The 23,085-nt window shown below is 39.5% G+C and overlaps 1 protein-coding gene across 1 annotated transcript in view; it reads left to right on the top strand.

Annotated features, from left to right (window-relative positions):
* Positions 1-23,085, top strand: part of LOC131692668 (limbic system-associated membrane protein-like) — a 360,515-nt gene that overhangs the window by 280,785 nt on the left and 56,645 nt on the right. Inside the window, exon 8 of the mRNA XM_058979833.1 lies at positions 3,349-3,470. Within this exon, the coding sequence (XP_058835816.1) occupies positions 3,349-3,470 (122 nt within the window). The remainder of the gene's footprint in view (positions 1-3,348; positions 3,471-23,085) is intronic.

Genomic DNA, 23,085 nt, shown 5'->3' with positions numbered 1-23,085 from the left:
ATATAATATAATATAATATAATATAATATAATATAATATAATATAGTATAATATAATATAATAAAATATAATGAATATAATAAAATAAATACTATTTAGTTATTTGCAATAAAATGAGATCGGAAAAAATGGTTGCATCACCAAGGCGGTTTATTTTTAAAGGTAGCCATGCGGACGAAAACAATTAACCACCGAATCTTTGCTATCATTCTTCCCCTTAGTAACATTGGAGGTTTTATGGCACTCTTCAAGCCCTTCTTAAAACTTAAAGTGGACTTGTACTATAAAACAAGAATTGTTACTTGGGTCGTTTTTTTCGGCGCCAGTCCTTTGAGTTGTGCAGTCTACTCTCTAGGTATCTGTAAGGTGCGGTCTTTTTCGTCGTTTCCAGAGAACAACCTGTCTATCGCACCCAGCAGATTTGATCTATTTGGGGACCGTTCATAAATTACGTAACGCTTTGAGCGGGGGGAGGGGGTACGACAAGTTGTGACATAGGGGGGAGGGGCAGTGAACTAGATCGTTACGTAACATGTTTTCACCGAGTAAATTTTTTTTCTAGGAGTTTGTTACGTAATAGAAAAGGAGGGGATGGAGAAATTTGTGACGATTTGTTACATGGAGGGAGGGGAGAGTCAATTTTGGGCAATTTTTGCGTTACGTAATTTATGAATGGTCCCTTGGATGCAGTTGCGGTTGTGAGTGACAGTGGTAAAATCACTGTCGCCAATGCGATAATCATCTTCCTAGGAAGTCATCATAGCCCATGAATAGTATAAACATTTTTGAATTGGACTAGAGTCCTATGGGTTGCAGGTTTGAATCCTGCCTATGGGGTGATTGTATCACCTAATTACTTTTGTTTAACTCACCATTTCGTTTCCATAGAATACCACCAAAAAAGTTTTAAATGAGGTATTGGTACTTACGTCAAAACCCAAAAAATGAATTAATTGTTTGAGTAGCAAGTATTGTGGAATTAGTGAACTAATTGTAAAATTGAAAAAAAAAAACCCAAATAACCACGTGACCTTTTATCCTATTGATTATTAAAATATTTGCATTGTCGAGATCAATAAATAAAACTAGAAACGATAAAATTAATAATTTTCAACCATTTTCAGTTTTCTTTCAGTAAAATGTTTTGTCAGGATTGGTTCCCAAATCATTTGATCTTCTCTCTTTCAAACTCTTACTTGAGGAACACTACTTCCCAAAGCAAGTGAAACGTCTGATGTTTGTAGCTAATAGCAAACGTGTATGATATGAAATTCTTTATATTCTCTAAGATCAAATTCCCTCTAAACAAGGTCCTACACACCAAAAAAATAATGAAATTTAAATGACATGTAAATCAATACGAATTTAAACATACAAAGATTGAATCAAAAATTTGATTGAAAAATACGTTAAAATCAATTGAGGCATCAAACAGCATACAATTTTACACTTTCATTCGTGTAATATTACATGTCATTCATTTTACAGCAGTATTCGAGTAAAAACACATTGAAGTGCATTTCCGTTTAAAGTAACTGTAATTTTCAATCCACGTGTAAAATTATAATAAAATTCGTTGAAGAAAGCACGACAAGTCGTGTGTATTTGCGGTGGAAATTAATTTTTCATTTATATTCATGCTCCAAATATGTACATGAAAATAAACTTAAAATTACAAAATATTTTTTTCTGTGTAGCATGTGTCAAAACTGTTAGTGGTAGTGAACAGAGACAGCCTATAAAATGTGGTATTGATGACGTAGACGCTACCATTCGCCCTTAGAAACCGTCACACATACTATCACAGAGGCAGTTTTCGTTTTGACGCAAGCTAGGACCTTCCCATATAAGGACTTTGCTCTAAGATCAACTTTTAGTATTAATGAGCAATTCCCGAACTTGCTTTGAATGACACTTTTTCAATATGAACATTTGAGTAGAACCGATTAATTTTCTTCAAGAATTAATCTTCCAGAAAACTTTGTAAATATTCTCTTTTGAATTGTGAACATCCCCACCACATCAACCCGCATAAAATGCGGCCCACCCAGGAGAAGAGCTAAAATTGCCGTGCAGTATAGAAGCACGATAAACTTTCGAAAAATGTTCAAATAATAACTTCCTCACTTCGTGTTATTCTGTGTCATACATTAATTAAAAACTTGGTCCTTGTTGTTCGCCTCTTTTTTTTTTGTTTGAGTGGAAGGATGAAAAGGGGGCAAATAGTTTCCCAGCTCTCTAAAGTACTACCAGATGTGTGAGCCGGGCATGAATAGGGGCAACTGTTCGCTCTTTCCCTCCCTTTCTTCTTTGTGCAAGTGGCGGTACAGTGAAACAGTACCTACTCCCGGAGGTTCACTCATTTCTAACATTTCGGGAGTTTGGAGTGCATCCCGCCAAACAAACCACTCAGTTTTAAGCGTGTGGTTGAAAGTTGATCCGGGTACCATGGAATTTGCGCCCAACTAAATGCTTACTCGGTTGTGCACTGGGAAATAATTAGGCAGCAGGTGAAATAAACATGCACTATCGGATGGTAGGAAAATAGAGCGGTAGAGTTGAAAGAGTATCTTTTGGATACAACCCGGAGAAGAAAAAGGTAACCATAGAATCAGTGTTCAAAATCAATTTAGTTGTCGTTGTATTACGTATATTTTAATACACTTGAAAAAAATCCTTGCTTTTTTCCTGCTGTAGTGATCTAGTGTTTTTAAAGGATACATACAGCAAAAACTGGATCTGTTGAACACAGTGGTGAAATATTCCTTAATTTTGAACGAACCAAATGTTCACCATGAAACGAATCTCCGATAAAACTCAGTAGTCCAGTTCCATGAGAACTACTTTTTTTTGTGATTCCCAGCAGCATTCAGCTACATCACTGTCCCGAGTTAGTGTCTCATTTCGACGCAGTTTCCCACACTTTCCGAACTTTCGCGTATTAATTAAAACTTCAGTGCAGCTGAACCCCACATTGGATTAGACTTTTTTCTGCTCTCCTTGTTCGTGCATTTTTGCTTAATTTCCCTTTTTCCACTACTCTCTCTCTCTCGTGAGATTCCACCTCAGCTAAGGACTGTGAAAAGTGTGATTTTGTCATCCCTCGCTTTCGAGAATGTAATGGAATAGTTATTAAAATTATCCCCCCGTTGTGTGCACTGCGGACGGCTCCCAGAAGCAGACAGACACAAGAGTTGAATTCCATTAGCAGCAAGAAGTTGAATGAGGACGATTAAAATTAATATTCCTTTTGGTGTCGCATTGGGAAAGCAACCGGCCACACCACGACTTTTCTTCAGATTAATGATACTAATCAAGCATTCATTCTCCCTGGACATGTTGTTGCAGATGCTGTGGTACCAGAACTCCTTCCTGCTGGATCCCACCGATCGCCGGGCCATGTACTCCAAGGGGGACAAGTACACATTGAACATTCGCAACTTCCAGCAGTCCGATTTCGGCAACTACAGGTAAGTCTACGTCAAATGCTTGTCATTACTATTATCAGTATCAGCAGGCAGAACAAGGAACAATCTGACGAAAGATTGACCCTGCACATCACGAAAATAAACTCCTTTCGTAGTGGAAAACAATTGTGATTATTTCGTATAGCTTGACGCTAGCAACCATTCAGTAGTGCCGAGTGCTTTTGATGGTAGCGACGATGGCGTAGATTAAGATAATGATGAAAGATAACAGAGACTGCACGTGGCACCAGCATCCATCCGCTGTCCAGTGAGCTGTAGAATCCGCGTACCAGGGGTAGGGTTTCTTTGTTACTGCAGTCGCGCAGTAGCGAAGTAATAGCGAAACTACGATGAAATGCTGAAATGAGAAAAATTAAATTTTCATCTCTGCAAAGTATTACCGGTTCCGAAAGGGGACTGCTTACATTGTAGAATTGTACAGTGGTTTTGTGCAACACCAGCAGCAGCAGCAGCAGCACCAGCTAGCTGGCAATGGGAATTGCTTTCGGTACGTTGTTGCACGCTGGAGAACGGCAAATGGTCATTGTCGAGCTGATTTGTTTGGAAACTCATTTGGGTAATATTGTGAAATGGAGTTTGTCAGCTTTGCGTCGGGTATAAATTATATTGTGTAAGTAGCTGTTTTCGTATTTGAAGATGCTTTTTTGAAACGATTTGCTACTGTGATTACTTCTATTTTTGTTGGAAAAGACTTTTTTCACTTTACCATGTATACTATAAAAGCAATAGTCCAGTTAATTCCACGAATTGTTCGAAAGAGATTTTCTCGAATGAATTGAAATAGTTGGAAGCTTCAAATGGTTTAGTGATTTATAAATACTAATTTGAGTTAACGTGTATAAAAATCAAAAAATAAAAATAAAATAAAACTGGCAATTCCAAAACTAAAATGTGATTTTAACAATTTTGACCAAAATTTTTCGTTTTTCTCCTTTTTTGTGGTTGTTTGATAACTCGATTAGTCTGCGATGCCAGATCTGTATAACATTCCTTCGTCCATCTCGAAAATAGTGACGATGTTGCAAATCACATAGCTGATGCCCTGGTCCAGTTTCCTGAGGCGCGCCTCTCAAGCCGAGAGCGTCCCACGACGGCCATTTTCCACAATATAGTGGACACCTGTACCTTTCAAAAGGTGTAAAGAAAAAAAATTAAATTTTTGGAAAATTTGAGCGAGTACCTCGCCTTAACACAGTGACGTCACAGGGATACAGGAAAGAGGGATTTGTTCGTTAGCGGTAGTGACCATACAGGAGAGATCACTGATAGCCAGCACATCAGCCCGGGGTGCGTTTAACAGAGGTTTGGAACGCCACTACTCGACGCACAACCAATCAACCTGTTTGATATCATGAAAACCCTCACAACAAGCACAAAACGCGCTTTCGACGAGCCCAAATCGCATGGCTCGAGAAGTGGAATCGACCGATACCAGTTGTGATCGGAGGCAACTTTTCCTGACTTTCGAAACCGTTTCTTCGTCTGGATGTGTTATCGCTGGGTATGATGTCTGTGCTGAAATAAAGGCCGAGTTATCCAAATATAACCAGCAAATACCGGTACCTCTCGACCATCTCAGAAACGTCGCCGCGAGGATGGCTCTGATCCGAGCAATATTCTTGTTGGCGGTCGAAAGCTAATCGATAATAGCAACTTTGTCATGGTTTCACCTCCCGCGCTGTTGCTCTGGTTGTATCTTTCTCGCTGTCGAAAAAATGTCCAAACAAAAACTAAATTGCAACGAGGAGATAAAGGTTTTTTTTATAATTCGTTTATTTGACACGGCTCATAGCGGTAGCTTAACGGAGCCGTGGATCTTTTATATGTTTATAAATGTCAAAATAAAAATATAAACAAATATTATTATAATATTGGATCTCGTGCGCGCAACTTTTTATTGCGAGCAGAGACCTTCTTTCGCGGGGTTTGCTGATAAACTGCATCTGGGGGGTCATTTAATTCTTTTTTGGTTTTCACGTTCAGGTCGAAGTCGGCTTGGTGTCCGCGATCAGATGTTTTTCCCTGTTTCTTGCATTTATTGTTGACAAGCGTAAATCCGTCACTGTTATTGTTATCCTTGCCAATGTTGCTTACAGTTGAATTTGCGGTACTGGATGCTTCTTTTGTGGTTGTCATTATGGTCTGTGCAACTGCTGCCACAAATTTGGCCACCGTTTGTGGTTCAGGCATTGGTATTGAAAACTCTGTTTTGGGTTGGTTTGCCGTAGATGAGTTGGCAGTTGGTTGAGATGCCTCTTCCTCTGCATCTTCCGCACAAGGTTGTCCATGATGAGCTGTCGGATTACAATACTTGCACGTAGGAGTTTGCCCCTCATGGGTGCATAGCGTAGTTTACATAATTGTAGTTCCGTGAGTTTTGAGTTTTATTGTCAAGTAGGAGGGTATAGGCCTTTCATCCCGCATCCTCACTGCAAAAACGCCGTTAGGAGTACCCGGGAAGAAGTTTCTCCAAGTATCAGGTGTAACGGATTCTACTTCTCCGTATTGCGACATGCATTTTGCAATTGGCTCAGGAGGGGTACGAGGTGATAGGTCATATAACCTTACATCTATATAATCATTCTCAATATATACGGGAATCTTAATTCCAACGTTGTCACTTTCAACCACGTGTTTTAAGTTGTTCTTCAAAACGAAACGCTCGGCTTGTGCTAACGTGTTGAATGATATTAACACTGCACTGCGAAGATGATGATACTGAAGGTACAACACTTCCGTAAGTATAAGTTGCATTTTTACCTGCAGAAGGTATTCCACTTCACTAAAACTCGGACGTTTTAAACAAAATTTAAAGTCAACGACCGCAGCGTTGGGTAGGGTTCGTCGCGGTGCGGATGTGGGCGGTAAATTGATAGTCCGCACCGCAACCGCAAAAAAATAATAAAACCGCACCGCTTACCGCAACCGCACTGCATTTACCGCACCGCACCACGCGGTAATGCGGTAAATGCGGTAAATATAATGTTTTGCCTTTCTCATATAGAAAGGTTATGCAATCACTCTGAAAAACGTTAACCTAATCCCGGCCCGGAGGGCCGAGTGTCATATCCCATTCGACTCAGTTCGTCGAGATCGGAAAAAGTCTGTATGTGTGTGTGTATGTGTGTATGTATGTGTGTGTGTATGTGTGTGTATGTGTGTGTGTGTATGTATGTGCGTATGTGTCAAATAATGTCACTCATTTTTCTCAGAGATGGCTGGACCGATTTGCCTAAACTTAGTCTCAAATGAAAGGTGCAACCTTCCCATCGGCTGCTATTGAATTTTGGATCGATCGATATTCTGGTTCCGGAATTACGGGTTTCAGAGTGCGGCCACACAGAAATTTCTCATATAAACTATAGGAAAAATTAAAAATAGAATTTTTATTTTTGATGCTAAATGTGTTCAAGGTGCATGAAACGTCGAGATTTGATGCAAACTCGAAAAAAAATTAGACTACGATTCACTTTTTTGGATTTTGGCACATTTTTGCCTTTCTCATATAGAAAGGTTATGCAATCACTCTGAAAAACGTCAACCTAATCCCGGCCAAATTTTTTTTTCGACTCGTTTAGGGTTTCTGGATTCTAACAGGGGCGTAGTTGATGGTTTACAGAGAGGGGTTACACCCCCCCCCCTCTACTGTTCGCGCCCCTCCTTTAAAAATCTCCTTAAATCACCCCTCAGACCACCACCCCATCCAGCCCTCATACCCCTCCCTTTCAACCCCATCATCTTTAAACCACCACTGTATCACAAAGCATACCAATTTAAGCTGGGGAGTCGTTCGTTCATGGGACTTTCGCCCTCTTCACATACCCAGCCCCGCATGACAAAATGAGTTAGCAAGCAGATAACATTGATCTAATGATGATTAGGCTAATGGAGTATGATATTTTTTTGTTTCAAGTGTTTCACCGTCGACACGTAGCTCATCAAGTTCGTGGCTGGCATGCCATTGTGTATAAGTGCAAAGTGTACTAAGAATGTAATGGACATTTCCACAATTATGTTGAACATAAAAAGCCTCCGTGCCATAGTTTAGAGAAATGAGAAAGGCGCAATTGCACCGCTAGGTGGATTAAAACAGGTTTTTAAAAATTGTGTTAAAAAATTATTCATTTATTTTGTATAAGCATATATAATAAAATGTTATTCTTATTTACACGAAAATTAATTTTGATGGACTCCTCAGAATGTAACATTTATGAAAAAATTCAAATTTGCAAGTTTTATTAATAAAATGCCGTATATTTTTAGACAAATACTTTCGAAACAGGGTAAACATTCTCATTTCTCTAATCATTAGCATGGCACTGAAATGTATGAAATGTAGCTGTATTGCATCATTATTCATTCAAAACTGTTCTTCCGCAGCAATTAATAGAAAAGCTTTTAATTTAAGTATCCTTCAGTTATTTGAAAAAAATGGAATAATAAAGTTGTATATTTTTTCTTTAAATTTTTATATTTTCAATGACTTTGCCACATGAAAATGAAATGAACGTTTTTCGCATTTACATAGCAAAAATCACCTTTAACTCTTAAAAGAAATTCACAAAAAATTCAAGGAAAAACACCAGTACTTCTATATATTATCCCAATACAGTGATATAAAACATGTTGAGTTTCATCAATAAGAACATCGCCATATTTGACAAAAAATCAGGAATCCATCTCATCTCAACCGGTATAGAGTTGTCGAACATTTAAAAAAAACCTGCAAAAGATGTATGATTTACAGCATACAGCAGAAATATTATTACAAAAATTGTCCGAACTGTGCAAAATTTGCTATCTGGGCTAACTTTGACACTTGAGAAAAACAAAAATCGCAATACCCTACTAACATCGAAAGTTTACTTTCAAAAAGTTACAAAACTACTTCCTAACTGAAAAATATTCATTAATAATTCGGTAGAAAATATCCCCAGTTGGACGCACAATGGACGTACGAGAAAAAAAAAGTTATGTAGAATACTTTTTGAGAAGGAGTCTTATAAAACGGACTGCAGAAAAATTCATTGCGAATTTACACAGAAATCAAAAGAGATACAAATACGATGTTGATTAACGAATAATAAGGTAATTGGCCTAATTTGGACCCCTCCTTATTTTGGACGCTTTTCATACTTTTATCTCCTTTACTGCCAATTCCTCCAAATTCGTTTGATTTGATGATGATTATTACATTCTTTGGGTTGTTTTTAAGTCGCAGTATTATAAGTTTATCTTTAAGTTATCCAAATTAATCGAAATTTACAGTTGAGAAGATGTCACAAAAAACATTCATAATTCTACAATTGGCTAGAAAAATCGGGAGAAATGAGGCATTTTTAATTGGATTTGACAGTACAATTCAATTGTTTTTTCAATGATTGGATTGTGCGTTTTATGTAATTGAAAAGATTCGTTAGTAAAGTGTTACTTTGAAGTATAAAATAATGGGGGGACGGCATAGTGTAGTTGGTAAATCGATTGCCTTGTACGGAGCCCACCTGTGTTTCTTTCCTAACCCCGCACATAGGGTTAGAGATTTTCCAAAAGAGTTTTCTCTACCCCGAAAAGAGGCGAATGACCCTAAGGTTAAAACCTCTGTAGTCAAAAATAAAAAAAATTAAAAATATAAAATAAATAGTGTTCAAAATATGTCGTAAAAATAATGGTGCCAAATTATATTGGACAAAGCTTATAGATTTCATTTCTTAGGAACAGTAACAAACACAAATACATAACCAAAATGTAAAAAATCAAGTAGCGATAGGTCTAATACAGATTGTATTCGGATTTCTTTTCAAATCATTGTCAAGTCTATGGAAATTAGAGCAATCAAATGTTTATTACGTTTCTCTATTGTAGGGTAATAAGTAAAAGTAGAACGTTCTGACAGAGAGATTTTCCTAATAATGACATTGCTAAGCATTCGTTAAGAAAATAAATCTAGTTGCGTCCTTCTCAAATGGTAAAAGTCATAGTTTTAATTCACTTTTTCATGCAGACTTTTTCATTTATTTTTTGAAGTGCGGTTGCGGTAATACCGCGCGGTGAAAGCTCATTTCCCGCACCGCAACCGCGGAAAAAAGTGACTCACCGCACCGCAGTTTTTGCGGTGCGGGTGCGGTAAATACCGCGCGGTTGCGGTAATTACCGCAACCGCGACGAACCCTAGCGTTGGGTCGGAGTAGAGCTTTTTCGTCAACTTTACTCATGATGACAAGAATAATCCGACGTCTCCTTTGTTCTCGAGACAATGCACACTAGATCGAGAGGCCTGTTGTTCACTTGGCTCGATTGTACGTCTGACTGCGGCAGAAGTAGAAAGTAGACTGAGAAGATAAAGGTTATTCCGCTTGTTAAAAAAAGGTACAGACGTCAGTACTTTGAACTTCATATCCTTCAAAGTTGAAGTTCACCCAAAGTACCGTTATGCAGTCTTAACTCTGACACATGGCCACAAGGCATACTGTTCAGGGAATTTGAAGATAGCCGTACCCAGAACATTTGGTGTCCGCCGACTGATTTTTCTTCGCCTCCTGAAGCAGCATGTATTCCGCTAATGCAACTCGGCTCATCAATGGTCCTACAGAGGACTCCGCAACGATTGGCAATGCCACTATACGCAACGCAGCCTTCGATCTCCCCGCTACAGTCGAGCCCTTGCCGTCAGCGTTCAGCAGTTGTCTCGGTCCTGTATTTGTGGGTCTTCAAAGCCGCCTTTCTCGGCAAGTATTATCCAAATTGTAACGATACAACGGTTGAACCAATTCACGCTTCTAAATAGCTCATCTTCTGACTCTCGTCGTAAGCTACTACCGTCCCGGTCATGCTCTTCGCATTGCGCCATCGGATTTCAACTCATACTGGGATACACAACTGTTGGCACTATGGAAGCCCGCGATCCCCCCATCACAATCGAGCAATTGCAACCAGCGATCATCAGTCGTCCCAGTTCTGTATGTGAGATGGGTGACAGGGTCTTCCAATGCGACACAAATGGCAAGTATACATCTGATCCGAAGACTTCAAGCGCTGATGTATTCTTCGCTTTCAGTATTTTGCGTTTTGATCTGACATCTTATGATCAGATGCGAACCATTTCACCGGCCGACAACGAGCGTCGTATTTTGGGGCGCGACACAGTTCATTCGGGATGCCTCGAATCCCTCACCACAGTCGACCAAGCGACTGTGAGTGGTTCCGCTACTGTTCGTGGGATTGACGAAAGAATCTTCCTTAACGCTCAAAACGGTAACATGGCTTCGCTCTCTGCTGAACCTGATCCGTCATCCAATAATATCGAGGTTTACTACCAGAATGTTGGAGGCTTAAATTCATCAACGACTACCTATTTACTCGCGACCACGGGCTGCTATTGCGAAGTTATCGTCTTGACCGAGACTTGGCTCGACAACCGTACTCTGTCTCGCCAGGTATTTGGTTCAACGTTCGATGTCTACCGCTGTGACCACAACGCCCTAAACAACCTGATATCTTGTGGTGGTGGTGTGCTTATCGCCGTTCGCCATGGTATAAAGGCCTGAGTGATCAACGATGACTGGTGGGCGATCTCCGAGCAAGTGTGGATATCAGTGAAACTTGTCAATCGCAATCTGTTTCTGTGTGCTGTATATTTTCCACCTGGTGGAATTCGTGATTTTAGCCTGATCGATGTACATCTTTCCTCCGTTTATTTCATCACCTCGATAGCCGCCCCGTCTGACGAAATTGTTATACTGGATGACTTCAACTTACCTGGTCTGACGTGGTGCCAGACAAGTAATAAATTTCTACGATTCAATATCGAAAAATCTGCGCTTATCAACAATTCCAGTTGTATTTTGGTAATTACAGCAGAGAAACTCTTCGTCAAATTAATAATGTCGCAAACGAGAATGGACGTACCTTGGACCTCTGTTGGTTTTATACCTAAACGATAGACAACGACCAGCCTGCTATCGTTCACAACATATGTACTCGATGGATTCGCTGACGGATTGCAAGCCGATGCTATTGACATGGATCAATCTGCGGCCTTCGACAAAATCTGAGACTGGACAAACTCGGTATTCATGGACAACTTCTGCGCTGTTTTCGTTCCTACCTCGATGGAAGGCACCTCCAAATCAGCATTAAGGACTGTCTATCTGCACTATTCTTCGCTACATCCGGCATCCCACAAGGAAGCCATCTCGGTCCAGTGTTATTTCTGCTCTACTTTAATGATGTCAATATCCCATTACAAGGACCCCGTCTTTCTTTCGCTGACGAACTGAAATTTTTTCGACAAATGCGAGATAAAACCGATGCCGAGCTTCTTCAGAGGGAACTGGTTGAACCGACCTCCCAATCCAAAATTATTTGAATCGAAAAAAAACAAAGAAATTGATGCTGACTAATTTAATTAAATGTTGCGCAATAATAATTTCGGAAGTATATTGTCTGATCACTACATTGCGAACCAATAGTTGTAAGCATCATGGGGACTTTTGGAAAATTGTAGGAATTGGATCTTGCAACCGATCTCTTAGCCGAGGTCCCACAGTTGTCAAATTATCATGAGCTCTTTTTCGAAGAGATGTTTAGAAATGTGGATTGAGGACAATGCTTTGAATGGGAAGCGCAGTTTGATTGAAAAATACTCTGCAAACAAATTTATTTCGAAATTTGATGTCTTCTGCAAAGTTTTCGAAAATGCTATTTCAAACAACTTTATTGAATGAAGCGGGCATAGCGTAGTTAGTCAAACGATTGCCTTGCACGCAGCTCACCTGGGTGCGATTCCCAACCCCCATTTTTTCATGTTTTTTAGGTTGGTGCGCCTTTATGGAATGTAATCTTTTAGATCGCTTTAGTTTTTTGCTTGTAGACTACGAATTGCGACCTGTATCGTGCCCACAGATGTGGTCGGTTTTCAAAATACCTTTTTGCTGGAGCAGCTATTTTAGGCGCCATTTTTGGCTCGAAAAGTTTGATTTTATAGATAAAACCTTAATAAGCATTTTACAGAATAGCACACATGTCGAAGTCATTTTACTTCTTCAAAAAAATCAAACCTTAAGTACTTTTTGCACAATTATATCAAAGGACCCTTAAGAGAATTTCTTAAATATCGTTTTATATCTCGATATACTGTATTCAAGAAGCCTTCGTATTTTCAACAAAGTTGTTTAAAATGATATCATCAACAACTTTGCTGAAGGCATCAAGTTTCTTACTGTATTTGTAGAGTTGATTCTCCATAATTACTTCTAGAACATTTAATTACCATTTAATTATTACATCAAAAGATGTTCGCAATAAGTGAACCCCCGCGCCAACTCAGACAAGTATGCAACCCTGGACTCGAACGCTAAAACTAACACCTTCCACGCACGCATGACCACAGTAGGACTCATAATTAGACTTATACATACAAAGTTATACGCAATCATCATAGGTATTCGTCTGGCAACCGAGGGAAGTACATCTCAAACGCAGAACGTATCATTACAAAGATGGCCTTCGATTTGCGTTGCCTATAGACATAGATGTTAACCATATAGATTCGCCCGTTACGTCAAGGATGTATGAAATTCGCTAGCCACCACCCTCGACCCTAGCTGCTCATAAAAGGATAAAAAAGTGAATGCATGTCGAATTAACATGTACTTTCTTCCCTTACAGCTTCTCATTAGTATATGCGAAATTACAAACATCCTGGCATACGTGGCATACAAACATCTACACGATAAAAACAACGCGCACAATAACATACAAACACTCGAGCCTTTCGCAACAGCATCAGAATGACGACCCGTGCAAACATTCAAAAACGCACGCGAATGTACAAATGGCAATTTCGTTATATAAACGAATTCAAAAACGCAAAGCTATACAAACGCCACGTTAATATAGAAACGCTTGTGCCCTTCGCAATAATGTAAATCTGGCCACACATGCGAACATGCTATCGAAACTATCCGCACGCACGTACACCCGCGATTACACACACATAAAACGCTCCGGTTAGTACATAAACGCGATATCAAGTGCGATTATACTAACGCCCGTTTCCACATTATTATGAATCGGTCACGTTCGGTACCCCCTACAATTGGTCCTAGCAGCCGAGATCCATACATTCCATCAACGTCTAAAAAAAATCAAACTCATATACATTAGGGTGTCATGGCCGGATACTCTAATGATATAAGAAAACTCATTCCCTTCCAGATCTGAACCGTGAACTCAAAACACGGTCGATACACGGTTATATAAATTGATTTATGCACGCGAAGTTACATACACGCAAAACACACCCATGCGTTAACATACAATCGCTTGAGATCTGAGTGATAATACAACCCTGGGCACAAACGCGAACATGCAACTAGGGGCAGATCACTCTAGGAATATGTAACAAATTTGCATCAAATTAGAAAAAAATGCATTTAATTTCCATTTTTGCATCATCTTTGCACTCCCTCGGAGAAAATCCAGCTATAGAACTAATAGAACATCCAATAAATCTTTTAAACAATATCGAAAGCCGGCTACCCAGAGCGAAAAGAACACGATGAACATGATGCATGTGAAGATGCAGAGAATTCCTCGGTTAGAGATCGAAACATGTGTCGGACTAACATTCCTTCCTCTCCCAGCGGACCTTCATTCAGACTAGGCCAGCGTCTGTATTGATCAGCATGCAGGGATCAGGATGGTATTCCCTAGCATGCCATTTCAAAGAACGTTGTGCAATCTCAATCGGTCGTGGTCAATAACGGAGTAGAAACTAAGGGCGATCTCTTACGCTTATGCTTAAAATTATTACATCAAAAGAAGCGCTTTTTCATGTTGGAAGCTTTATCGAGGTTGTTAAAACTCCAAAGTTGATGCTTTCGAAATGATGTGATTTAGACCGTTAGAAAAGTTTTCGAACAATTGTTTCACTTTAAAAGTGCACTTTTCATATTTTGACTAAATTGACATATTATAAAGTAAATTATAAAAGGCAGACTATTTTTGTTACTGAACTTTCAATATTTTATCAACTAATACATGAAATTTAAACATTTTCGAAAAACCTACGATTTTCGTCAAACCAAATTTCTGACTGCGCTACTGATAGGAATCACAACAAAAACTAAACACGTCGAGGAAACAACCATCGTAACCCAATCAAACATTGGAATATAACGCCTGGTATAGTTTTGGTGCGAGCTAATGTCTTGAAAACACAAATAGTTTCATGAGCATGAGGTTAATTATCCATAGTTTCAGGAACCTGGTCGCGATTATCGTGAATCGTTCAGTTCACAAAATCGAGATTTTTTGTTCATGAATTTACGGACGGATTTGATTATCAGCTTCTCGGAAAAAGTGGTACTCCCAGTAACAAGCGTTGATTAAAAAATGAGAATGATTTAAATTCTTTTCTGTAATTGAAGTAAAGAACGTAAATCTTTATTCTCTAAGAAACGTTCTCTCGAGTAGCTAGAAATGGGTGGCATGTTTCTTTTCGCTTGGGTGCTGACAGTTCAATGGAAGATGGCACTCCGCGAGCGTGTTGTACGGTTTTACGAAACGCATAGTCATCGTGGTAAAAAGTTTACGATAGACCACTTTCGAGACGAAAACGTGCCCGTGAGTACAGTTTTCCGTATCCTGGCATCCCTGAGCGTGGAGCGGAAGACCAGTAGCGGCCGTTCGGCGAAGATAATGTAGAAGAAGAAGGAAGCGTTGAAAAAGCTGTTCGACAACAAGGACGGAACGAGTTTGCGTGACGCCGGCCGAAAATATCATTGTTCCCATACTTCGATTCATCGAACCCGCAAGATGGAGGACATCATCTGTCGGTAGAAGACTCGGCCTACCGCGGACGAGCAGATAGCAATCGTGAAATCGCAGTGCCGGTGGATGACGAAAAACTACCGCGGGGCGTCGTTCGTGCTGAACGACGAAAGTTACTTTCCGCTCTCGAAGACCCAACATTCCAGGAAATGACAGCTACTATTCAAGAGACAAGTTGGCCACACACCCCGAAGTAAAATATAAGTTTAAGTATAAATTTGGGAAAAAGTTATGCTGTACATCGCCATATCGGACAGAGGGATTTCAAAGCCGTAGTTTAACCCGAGCGGTCTGGCCGTCAATCGACAAGTGTACCAGGAGAAGTGTCTTGACAAAATTATTCTACCGTTCTAAACTCTCCGGCACTCGAACCCTTTTTTTGCAACACCTTCCGAAACTCTAGCAAAATCTTTTTCCAACACCAGCGGCTGCTCATTCGGGGAGGCATTCGCGCGAGTGCCGGAGCATCATGCGGATGAGAAGTACGTCTTCTGGCCGGACAAGGCATCTTCCCATTACGCCAAGAAGACGCCGAAGTATCTTGAGCAGAAAAAGATACAGTACGTGCCGAAGGAAAGGAACCCGACCAAGCTGCCCCAGTGCCGTCCCATCGAGAATTTTTTTGGCTCCCTCAGTGCCCTAGTGTACAAAAATAATTGGCGGGCTAACGATTCGAAGCAGTTGACCACCAGGATCTGGAATTGTATCAGCGCCGTCCAGCGCTCTTGTGAAAACATCGCGACTTCTCCAATATTCATTGACGTTTTTTTTGAAAACATTATGTTTTTAATAACAAATACTGAACTCTTTGAAAAAAAAAGTTTTTTTTGACTACATGACTGAATGAATTCTCATTTTTTATTGAACACCCGTTATAAACGAAACAAAAAAGTCCCGTGTCGGTGACGACAACGTTGATTTCAACTTCGCACGCGGGCACGTAGATGCGATTGTTCTGCTTAAAAAAAGCGCTCTAGCTTATTCACAGAAACTCTAAGGTTATCTGGTCGAGTCGCGTTTGGTAATTTCTCGTGATATTTGGATTAAATTTAACGAAACTTTTGTGGTTCTGAAGAAGACTACCGATGCTGATTTTGATAGATACTCCGTGATGAATCGGATTGTTAAAATATCGTATTTAGTTATGCCACCGGACTTATCATTTCAAAAGGAGTCATTGATACAACCTTCATTGCTACTAAGAAATGTCGGTTGTGGGAGATGCCCAGCTCCTTCAGCCGACAATATCATGTGGGCGTGAAACCAAGAAAAAGAGCTAATCAGATTGCTAGTTTCACCGCCAACTATTAGCTTGAGTATCTTGCGTACCGGGCGCAATGCCCAACCTGAAACCGGACCAATCATGGAACTCTACCCGATAATCCGTAAGCAGGCAGGATCCACCGTCTGAGACTAGATCAAACAGGTTCGCATCGGGGAACCAGCGGCTAGTCGTCGCGGCGACAGCGAACTGGATTAAGCTAAGCTCTATCAGGAATCGCCGGACCTACTTCGGGGTCTACTGGTCCATCGCCGGAAACAACCCGATTGGATGTTTGGAGCTAAATGGCTCAAGTACGCTAAAGACCCAAACGGTTCAATGCAGAGGTACTCAACCTGGGGTTCGCGAAGAAAAATATTTGTTTCGAGTGTACATTGAAATTTCAAATCTTGCTTTCTAACAAACTGGAAATAACATATTGATAGCATACAAAATCGATGTTCTCTCGTGGAGGTCCACAGCAACCCAGAATTGTTTCTAAGGGCTCAGTGGTAAGAAAATGATTGAGAACCGCTGGTCTAATGTATGCAGCGTCTGATAGAGAGGGAAAGTCTGACGCAAAATTGTTCAAAGGACGAGAAATTTAATAGATCAAGCGAGACTCCAAAGGTTAAAGCTCCAAATGAAGGACAAATGAAAAAGCGGGAGATCAGCCTCTCTACGAACTAATCCTTTGATATAGTCCCGTCGGAAAAAGGTAGAAAGAAGAGTAAGGAATACTTTTAGTGGTTAGACATAAAAAAGAGTGCCACGCAGTGCCAAAACACTACAGGTCCGATCTTGTTTTTAAATCTTACTGTAAAAAAAACGCACAAGCATGTATCGATTTCGATTAACTGAATCGAGTCATTGAATATCCTTTCTATATGTGTCTCTCTCCGCATTTTAAACACCGTATCTAATGTTATAATTTTAGGTTTAAATGATTGGAAGGAATACAGTTCAATGCCTGGGGCGCAAAATAGCGAACAGGTAGCCTACCCGTCCAAAAGGACATTGTTTGGAAGACCAGAACCGCCCCCGGCAAAAATGGCTTGAAACGATCCTGATGAAGAACTATATATTCTTTAACCTCCGCGAATGTTGCCGATCTCAATAATATAAAATTCAGAGTTTTAACTTGATGAAATCAGTCCTTTACTTCAGTAGCTGTTCGCAAGTAAGTTCCTTGTCTGGTACGGGCATAGCGTAGTTGGTCAGTTGATTGCTTTGTACGCAGCTAACCTAGACTCAATTCGCCACCCAGCAAACAGGGTTAGAGTTTTGCCTGAAAAAAAGGAAAAAATCTCCATAATCGAAAGCACAAAATGTAGGTTACCACGACGTCGATCTCAACTGTGCGAGCGGGTACATAGACGTGATTCTTCTACTTGAAAGGTTCTCTAGATTACTCACAAACAGACCAAGATTATTTGGCTGAGTCGTGCTATATCATTTCTCACGATATGTTCATACTATTCAAGGCATTTTTTTTGTTCCGAAGGTAGAGTATTTTAATGGATATTACGTGAATCGGATTGGAAACAACATCGGTTTTAGTTATGCCATCAGACTGATCGTTTGGAGAACTGTTCGATATGACCTCCATTGCTGCTAAGAGAGTGACAGTCGTGGGAAGAGCCCGCCATTCGATTCTATCATGCAGTCCCGACAACCCGATGAAGTAGTAATCACAATGGTTCAGAAATAAAAGCAACGAAATAACACGCAAGGAAAGAGGACACTTAGCTATGGGTCGTCTGTAGCAGCAGTCATTAGCAAACACGCTATCTTTGGCTCGTTGGTCGTTGAACATCTACAGGGTGGGGATATATTATTTGTATTTTTTTTTCTCAGTGTAGTTCTCCAATTTGACAACGGCTGGAATGAGACCACCTGGTCCAATTTTGATTTTGATGCATCATAAACGAATGCTGAAAAGTTTACTTTAATCATTTCACGTCCAGTACCAGAACGAAATTATGTACACTGCGATGTGCGAAAATTGAACTTTTTCAAGCAAGAAAATCGACCGTTAACCTTCCGTAAACACTTGAGCCATAAATTTCCCATCCCTGATTTAATGATTGTTAGGCAACTCTACCCGCATTGTAAATCATATCTGTTGATCCGTTGTCATGCAAATTTCAATCACAGCAGACTGTAACTCATCCGATGACTAGCACCTTATCAAAGTTGGAAACTACCGTCGACCGCACTCTGCTAAATCTGGAAAGCCTCTTCTTCTTCTACCGATCAGCCGCTGTTTAGCAGCACGGCAAAGTCAGCTGCCGCTTTTGTGTTCGCAACTTTCAATTTTCTTCACAATAAATCATACTGAAATAAGGATTTATTATCTTTCTTACATAGTTTCCCGCCCCGTTTCCTTTTTTGTGCCTTGGCCTATGTACTAAATCCGTGCACCGGCATGGCATCATACTACCGCGTTGGATCCGACTAGGCTTCATCATTCCTATACCGAAATCAGTTTTTTTTCTCCTTCGCTCCACCAGTCCTGCCTGTCTGCTGTTCGACCTGCCAAAGGCGTCTTTATGATAGTACTCAGCGTAATCATGTAAATTTCAATTCAACTTTTTCTGCTCGTAAATCATCTTGCCATTCAAACGCGACCGGCTGAACACTTCGCTTCGCATCCTCACGGAACGGAAACCGGCAGACAGAGAGGTCGATTGCCGCCGATTTGGATTGGATGTGGCTGTCGTGGCACGAATAGGCCGACCGCTGAAGCGCCGCTGCCGCACACCACCGTCCGGAAGGAAGCATGGGGCGTGAAATGAACTGAATTTACAGCACCATTCAAGTGTAATAAGTATCATTAACGTCGATATGAATTCTCAATTTGCGGATAATCCTTCTCGCTGAACGGCGAACGCGGCTTGGAAAGGGTGAGTGAGTGAGAGAGTGCTGGAAGGAGAGGCAGTAAGTCGCGTCTTTGCCAGGCTGGCTGCTACGGTTTGGCATTGATGCAATCGGAGATTTTATGGGATTCTAACAGGCAACGTTCGGGCGGCATGGCATTGAACAGAATTTCGCGAAATTGAATACTCGTTTCAAGGATCAATTGTGCGCTGAAGTTGATGTAATTTGGTTTGAATTTAGCTGTTGAAATGCGATCGACTAATGAAAGGAAGAGCGTTTTGGCCCAGTGCAGTTGGAGAGCACTGGTACGTTTTTATGGCGAATTTGAGGAAGGAAGTGAATTAAATTAATTCGTTGAAACTTCAGATCGATTTCTTAAACTGAACGAACAAAACTTTTTTTCAACGAGAACCCTTCCTGTCATCCTCATTGATTTAATTGACTGAAAGAAATCACCCTAACAACAGAGAAGAGCTCAACTAAATTTCACCTATCATCGTAGTAACAAATTTAGATTACCGACAGTTCAGCATCTCAGTTTTCAGCAATTTCTCGAAAGCCAATGCTAATTTTCCCCTGCGGCTCCGATTTAACAAATAAACTTTTTCCCAAGTTGTGGAAAAGTTCAACGTACAATCTGGTGTCAGTCGGGACCGTGCAGGGGGAGGGAGGCGGTGTCACTAAATTCAAGGTATGATGATGACGGCAAATGATGTCGATAATGAGTGGGCAACTTAGGCATCACTGTTTCAGGACGAATTTTGTTCTGATGGCGGAATCGTCTCGTCAGGTCTTAGCCACCGTCAAGTGGGACCCGTTTCCGGGACATTTGTCTTGGCACGGACGGGTTGTATGCTGATAACCGGTTCTGAAAGTTCGTCTTCGAGTAGCAGTTTGTTTCGTTGTTGGTTTTGGTGGGGGGGGGGAGTTTCGGTATTGGAGACGCGTTAGTCAATTATCCCTCAAGGCTTATGGTGAAACGGATGGAACGAGAAACTTTCCGGAAGACAGCCCAATCGATCGTTTAAATTGTTTTTTGAAACTCCTTTTTCATTTTGCCGTGTGAACGGATACAATTATTGGAAAAGTTTTCGGGAAAATAGAGAGGAAGATGAGAATAATTTCAAAAATACGGACTGCTATGGAGTACTCCTCTATTTGGAGGCAAATGAGATAAGTTTGTCTGAAATAAAATTAGTCGAACATATTTTTCTTACCGTCACGCGCAAATAGGGCCGCCAAGTGGGGGGGGGGCGGAGCTGTAGGCAAGCCACGGACACTGAATAAAGCAATTATTTCAACAAAGATTATTTAAAATGCAACTAGGGTTTCAATATTCGTATTATTTAATTAGGATAGCTTGCCTAAATTCTAAATTGTAGCATGTTGGAAATTTTTCAATTGAAAAATCAAATATTTCATGATCGACAATGTTGGTAATTTGGCGAAATATCATGAGATTTTTTTTTGATTTTGCAAGAGTTTTGTAAATTGTATGAAAATGTTTTTCTCTAGTAGCACGTATTTTGATTGTAGAAATTATGACGACTTTTATGCACGATAACATAATGAAGGCGTTGCAACTGATAAGGCCAAACTGAGATGTGGTCAAAGGTTCGTTCTGGCAAAAACCGAAATGACCAATTTATATCATAACGTTAATTGTAAATTATATCATAGAGTTTGAACTGCGTGGAAGACTAATCAAAAGAAAACTTTGAAGCTTAAAATTCAAAAACAATTTTAATGTGCACTGGGCAAAAATACATAACATCTTTTTTTGTAAATTGTGTATTAAATGACTCAAATTTATTTTTAATTGTATATTATGATATAATTGTCTCAAAGATTTTGACCGACTGATTAAAAAATTCTTGTTTTTGAGCTCCGGGCTCTCGAAAAATTGATTTATATTAGTATTTTACTAAATGATTCGAAACTTTTTAAATTTTTTGGCTTAAGCTGTGCCGGTAAAATAGAATCATTTACCCAATTTCGATTTATTACCTTTTCAGAATTTTAGGACGACACGTGACTTCCATTTTTCCCAATTTTAATCCGTCGTAACTGCTAAATAAAGCATAAAAGTATCTACTTGAAAGAAGAAAAAAAACTCAGCAACCTTCTTTTAGAGTGCTCAATTGATCAAATGGGATTCGAGGAAGGAATTTTTAATATCGGAAAATGTTCACTTGGAAAATATTATTTAAATACTGGAACCCGAATGTTTTTTCATCTGTATCTAACTTTCTCAATTTAAGTAAATTTTTCCTTTTTTGCGTTTCGTCGAAGAAATTCTATATTCTTCGTATAATTCTATTGTTCCCAATCTTTTTCAATTGTTTCATATTCTAATTTTCTGCATTGTTTATTGTTTCTTTTTCCGTTTCATCCAACTTTTTTATTCTTTCTATTCTTTCCTTCACTAATTCATATTTTTTTATATTTAGCTCGATATTTTCGTATTCTATTTTTGCCTTTTTTGTTTAAATTCATCCCATTTTTTATATTTGTCCCTTGTATTTTATTTCGTTTCATAATTTCAAGTTTTTTCATTTCGTGTATCGTTTTATTTGTTTCTTTTTCATCCGTTTGTTCAATTGATTTCATTAAACTTATTGAATTTATTAAACTAATCTAATATTTCCTACTATTTTTAGCATTTTTTCATATTTTCCAAAGAATCTATTTTAGTATTTTCTCCAACCACCCTTTTACATAGGTATCTTTTATTTTTTAGGGTTCTCTCATTTGCTGGAAAAAATCATACATCTATTATGTGTCTTTTTAAATTTTTTCGCGTTTTTTCTATTCTCGATCACTTTTGTACATTTTAAAACTGCTTGTCTTATGATTCAATATTGTCCTATTTTTCTTTATAATTTTTTTACATTTTTTCAATTTTTATTTCTTTTGATCTTTTTATGTTTTGTGCATGATTTTATTTATTTTTTAAAATTTTCTCTTATTTTCTTTATTGTAGTATTTCTATTTTTCCATTTCTTAAAACATTTAATTTTAACGCATTTAAACTATTTCAATTTTACCTGCTTTCTATGATTTAAGTTTTGTTTATTTTTTGACTATGTTTGGGGGTTACGTCGGTTGAAGGTCACCTGGACGGTTGCCAGCGGCAGCTGACATGGGATGGGATGGATGGTTCTCCTTTTTCCGGAATGCTGCACCGACGGCAAGTAAAACATGCACTTGTTCACTTTAGATTATCACACGCGACTTTATTGGGCTTAAACATTATATTTCGACTTACAATTGAATTTATTATTCTAATAAACTAAACGCATTATACATTAAAATGCTATCAGCGGCGGGCCGCCCTGCGTGCGCGTGCTATGCCGATAGATGGTTGAAGACGACTGTCGATCGATCACGGCGAGAAAGATCATCAGCACTATCATTCGCTGTCCCTTTCGGTGATCAAAAGTGGTGAATATCTTAATCTGATATCATGCGCCGGGTAGTAGCTGTTACACCGGAATATTGGTAGCGTTGGATGTACAGGGGGATGACATAGCAACCAAACAGACTATTTCCACTTGTTTCTGTTTTCTATTTCATACTTTAATCTATTTACTATTTTTCGTAGTTATTTTATTTTTATCTATT

This window comes from Topomyia yanbarensis, chromosome 3, assembly GCF_030247195.1.
Source record: "Topomyia yanbarensis strain Yona2022 chromosome 3, ASM3024719v1, whole genome shotgun sequence".
NCBI lineage: Eukaryota > Metazoa > Arthropoda > Insecta > Diptera > Culicidae > Topomyia > Topomyia yanbarensis.
The sequence above is the reverse complement of the archived record's forward strand: the minus strand, read 5'-3'. Positions and strand labels throughout refer to the sequence as shown.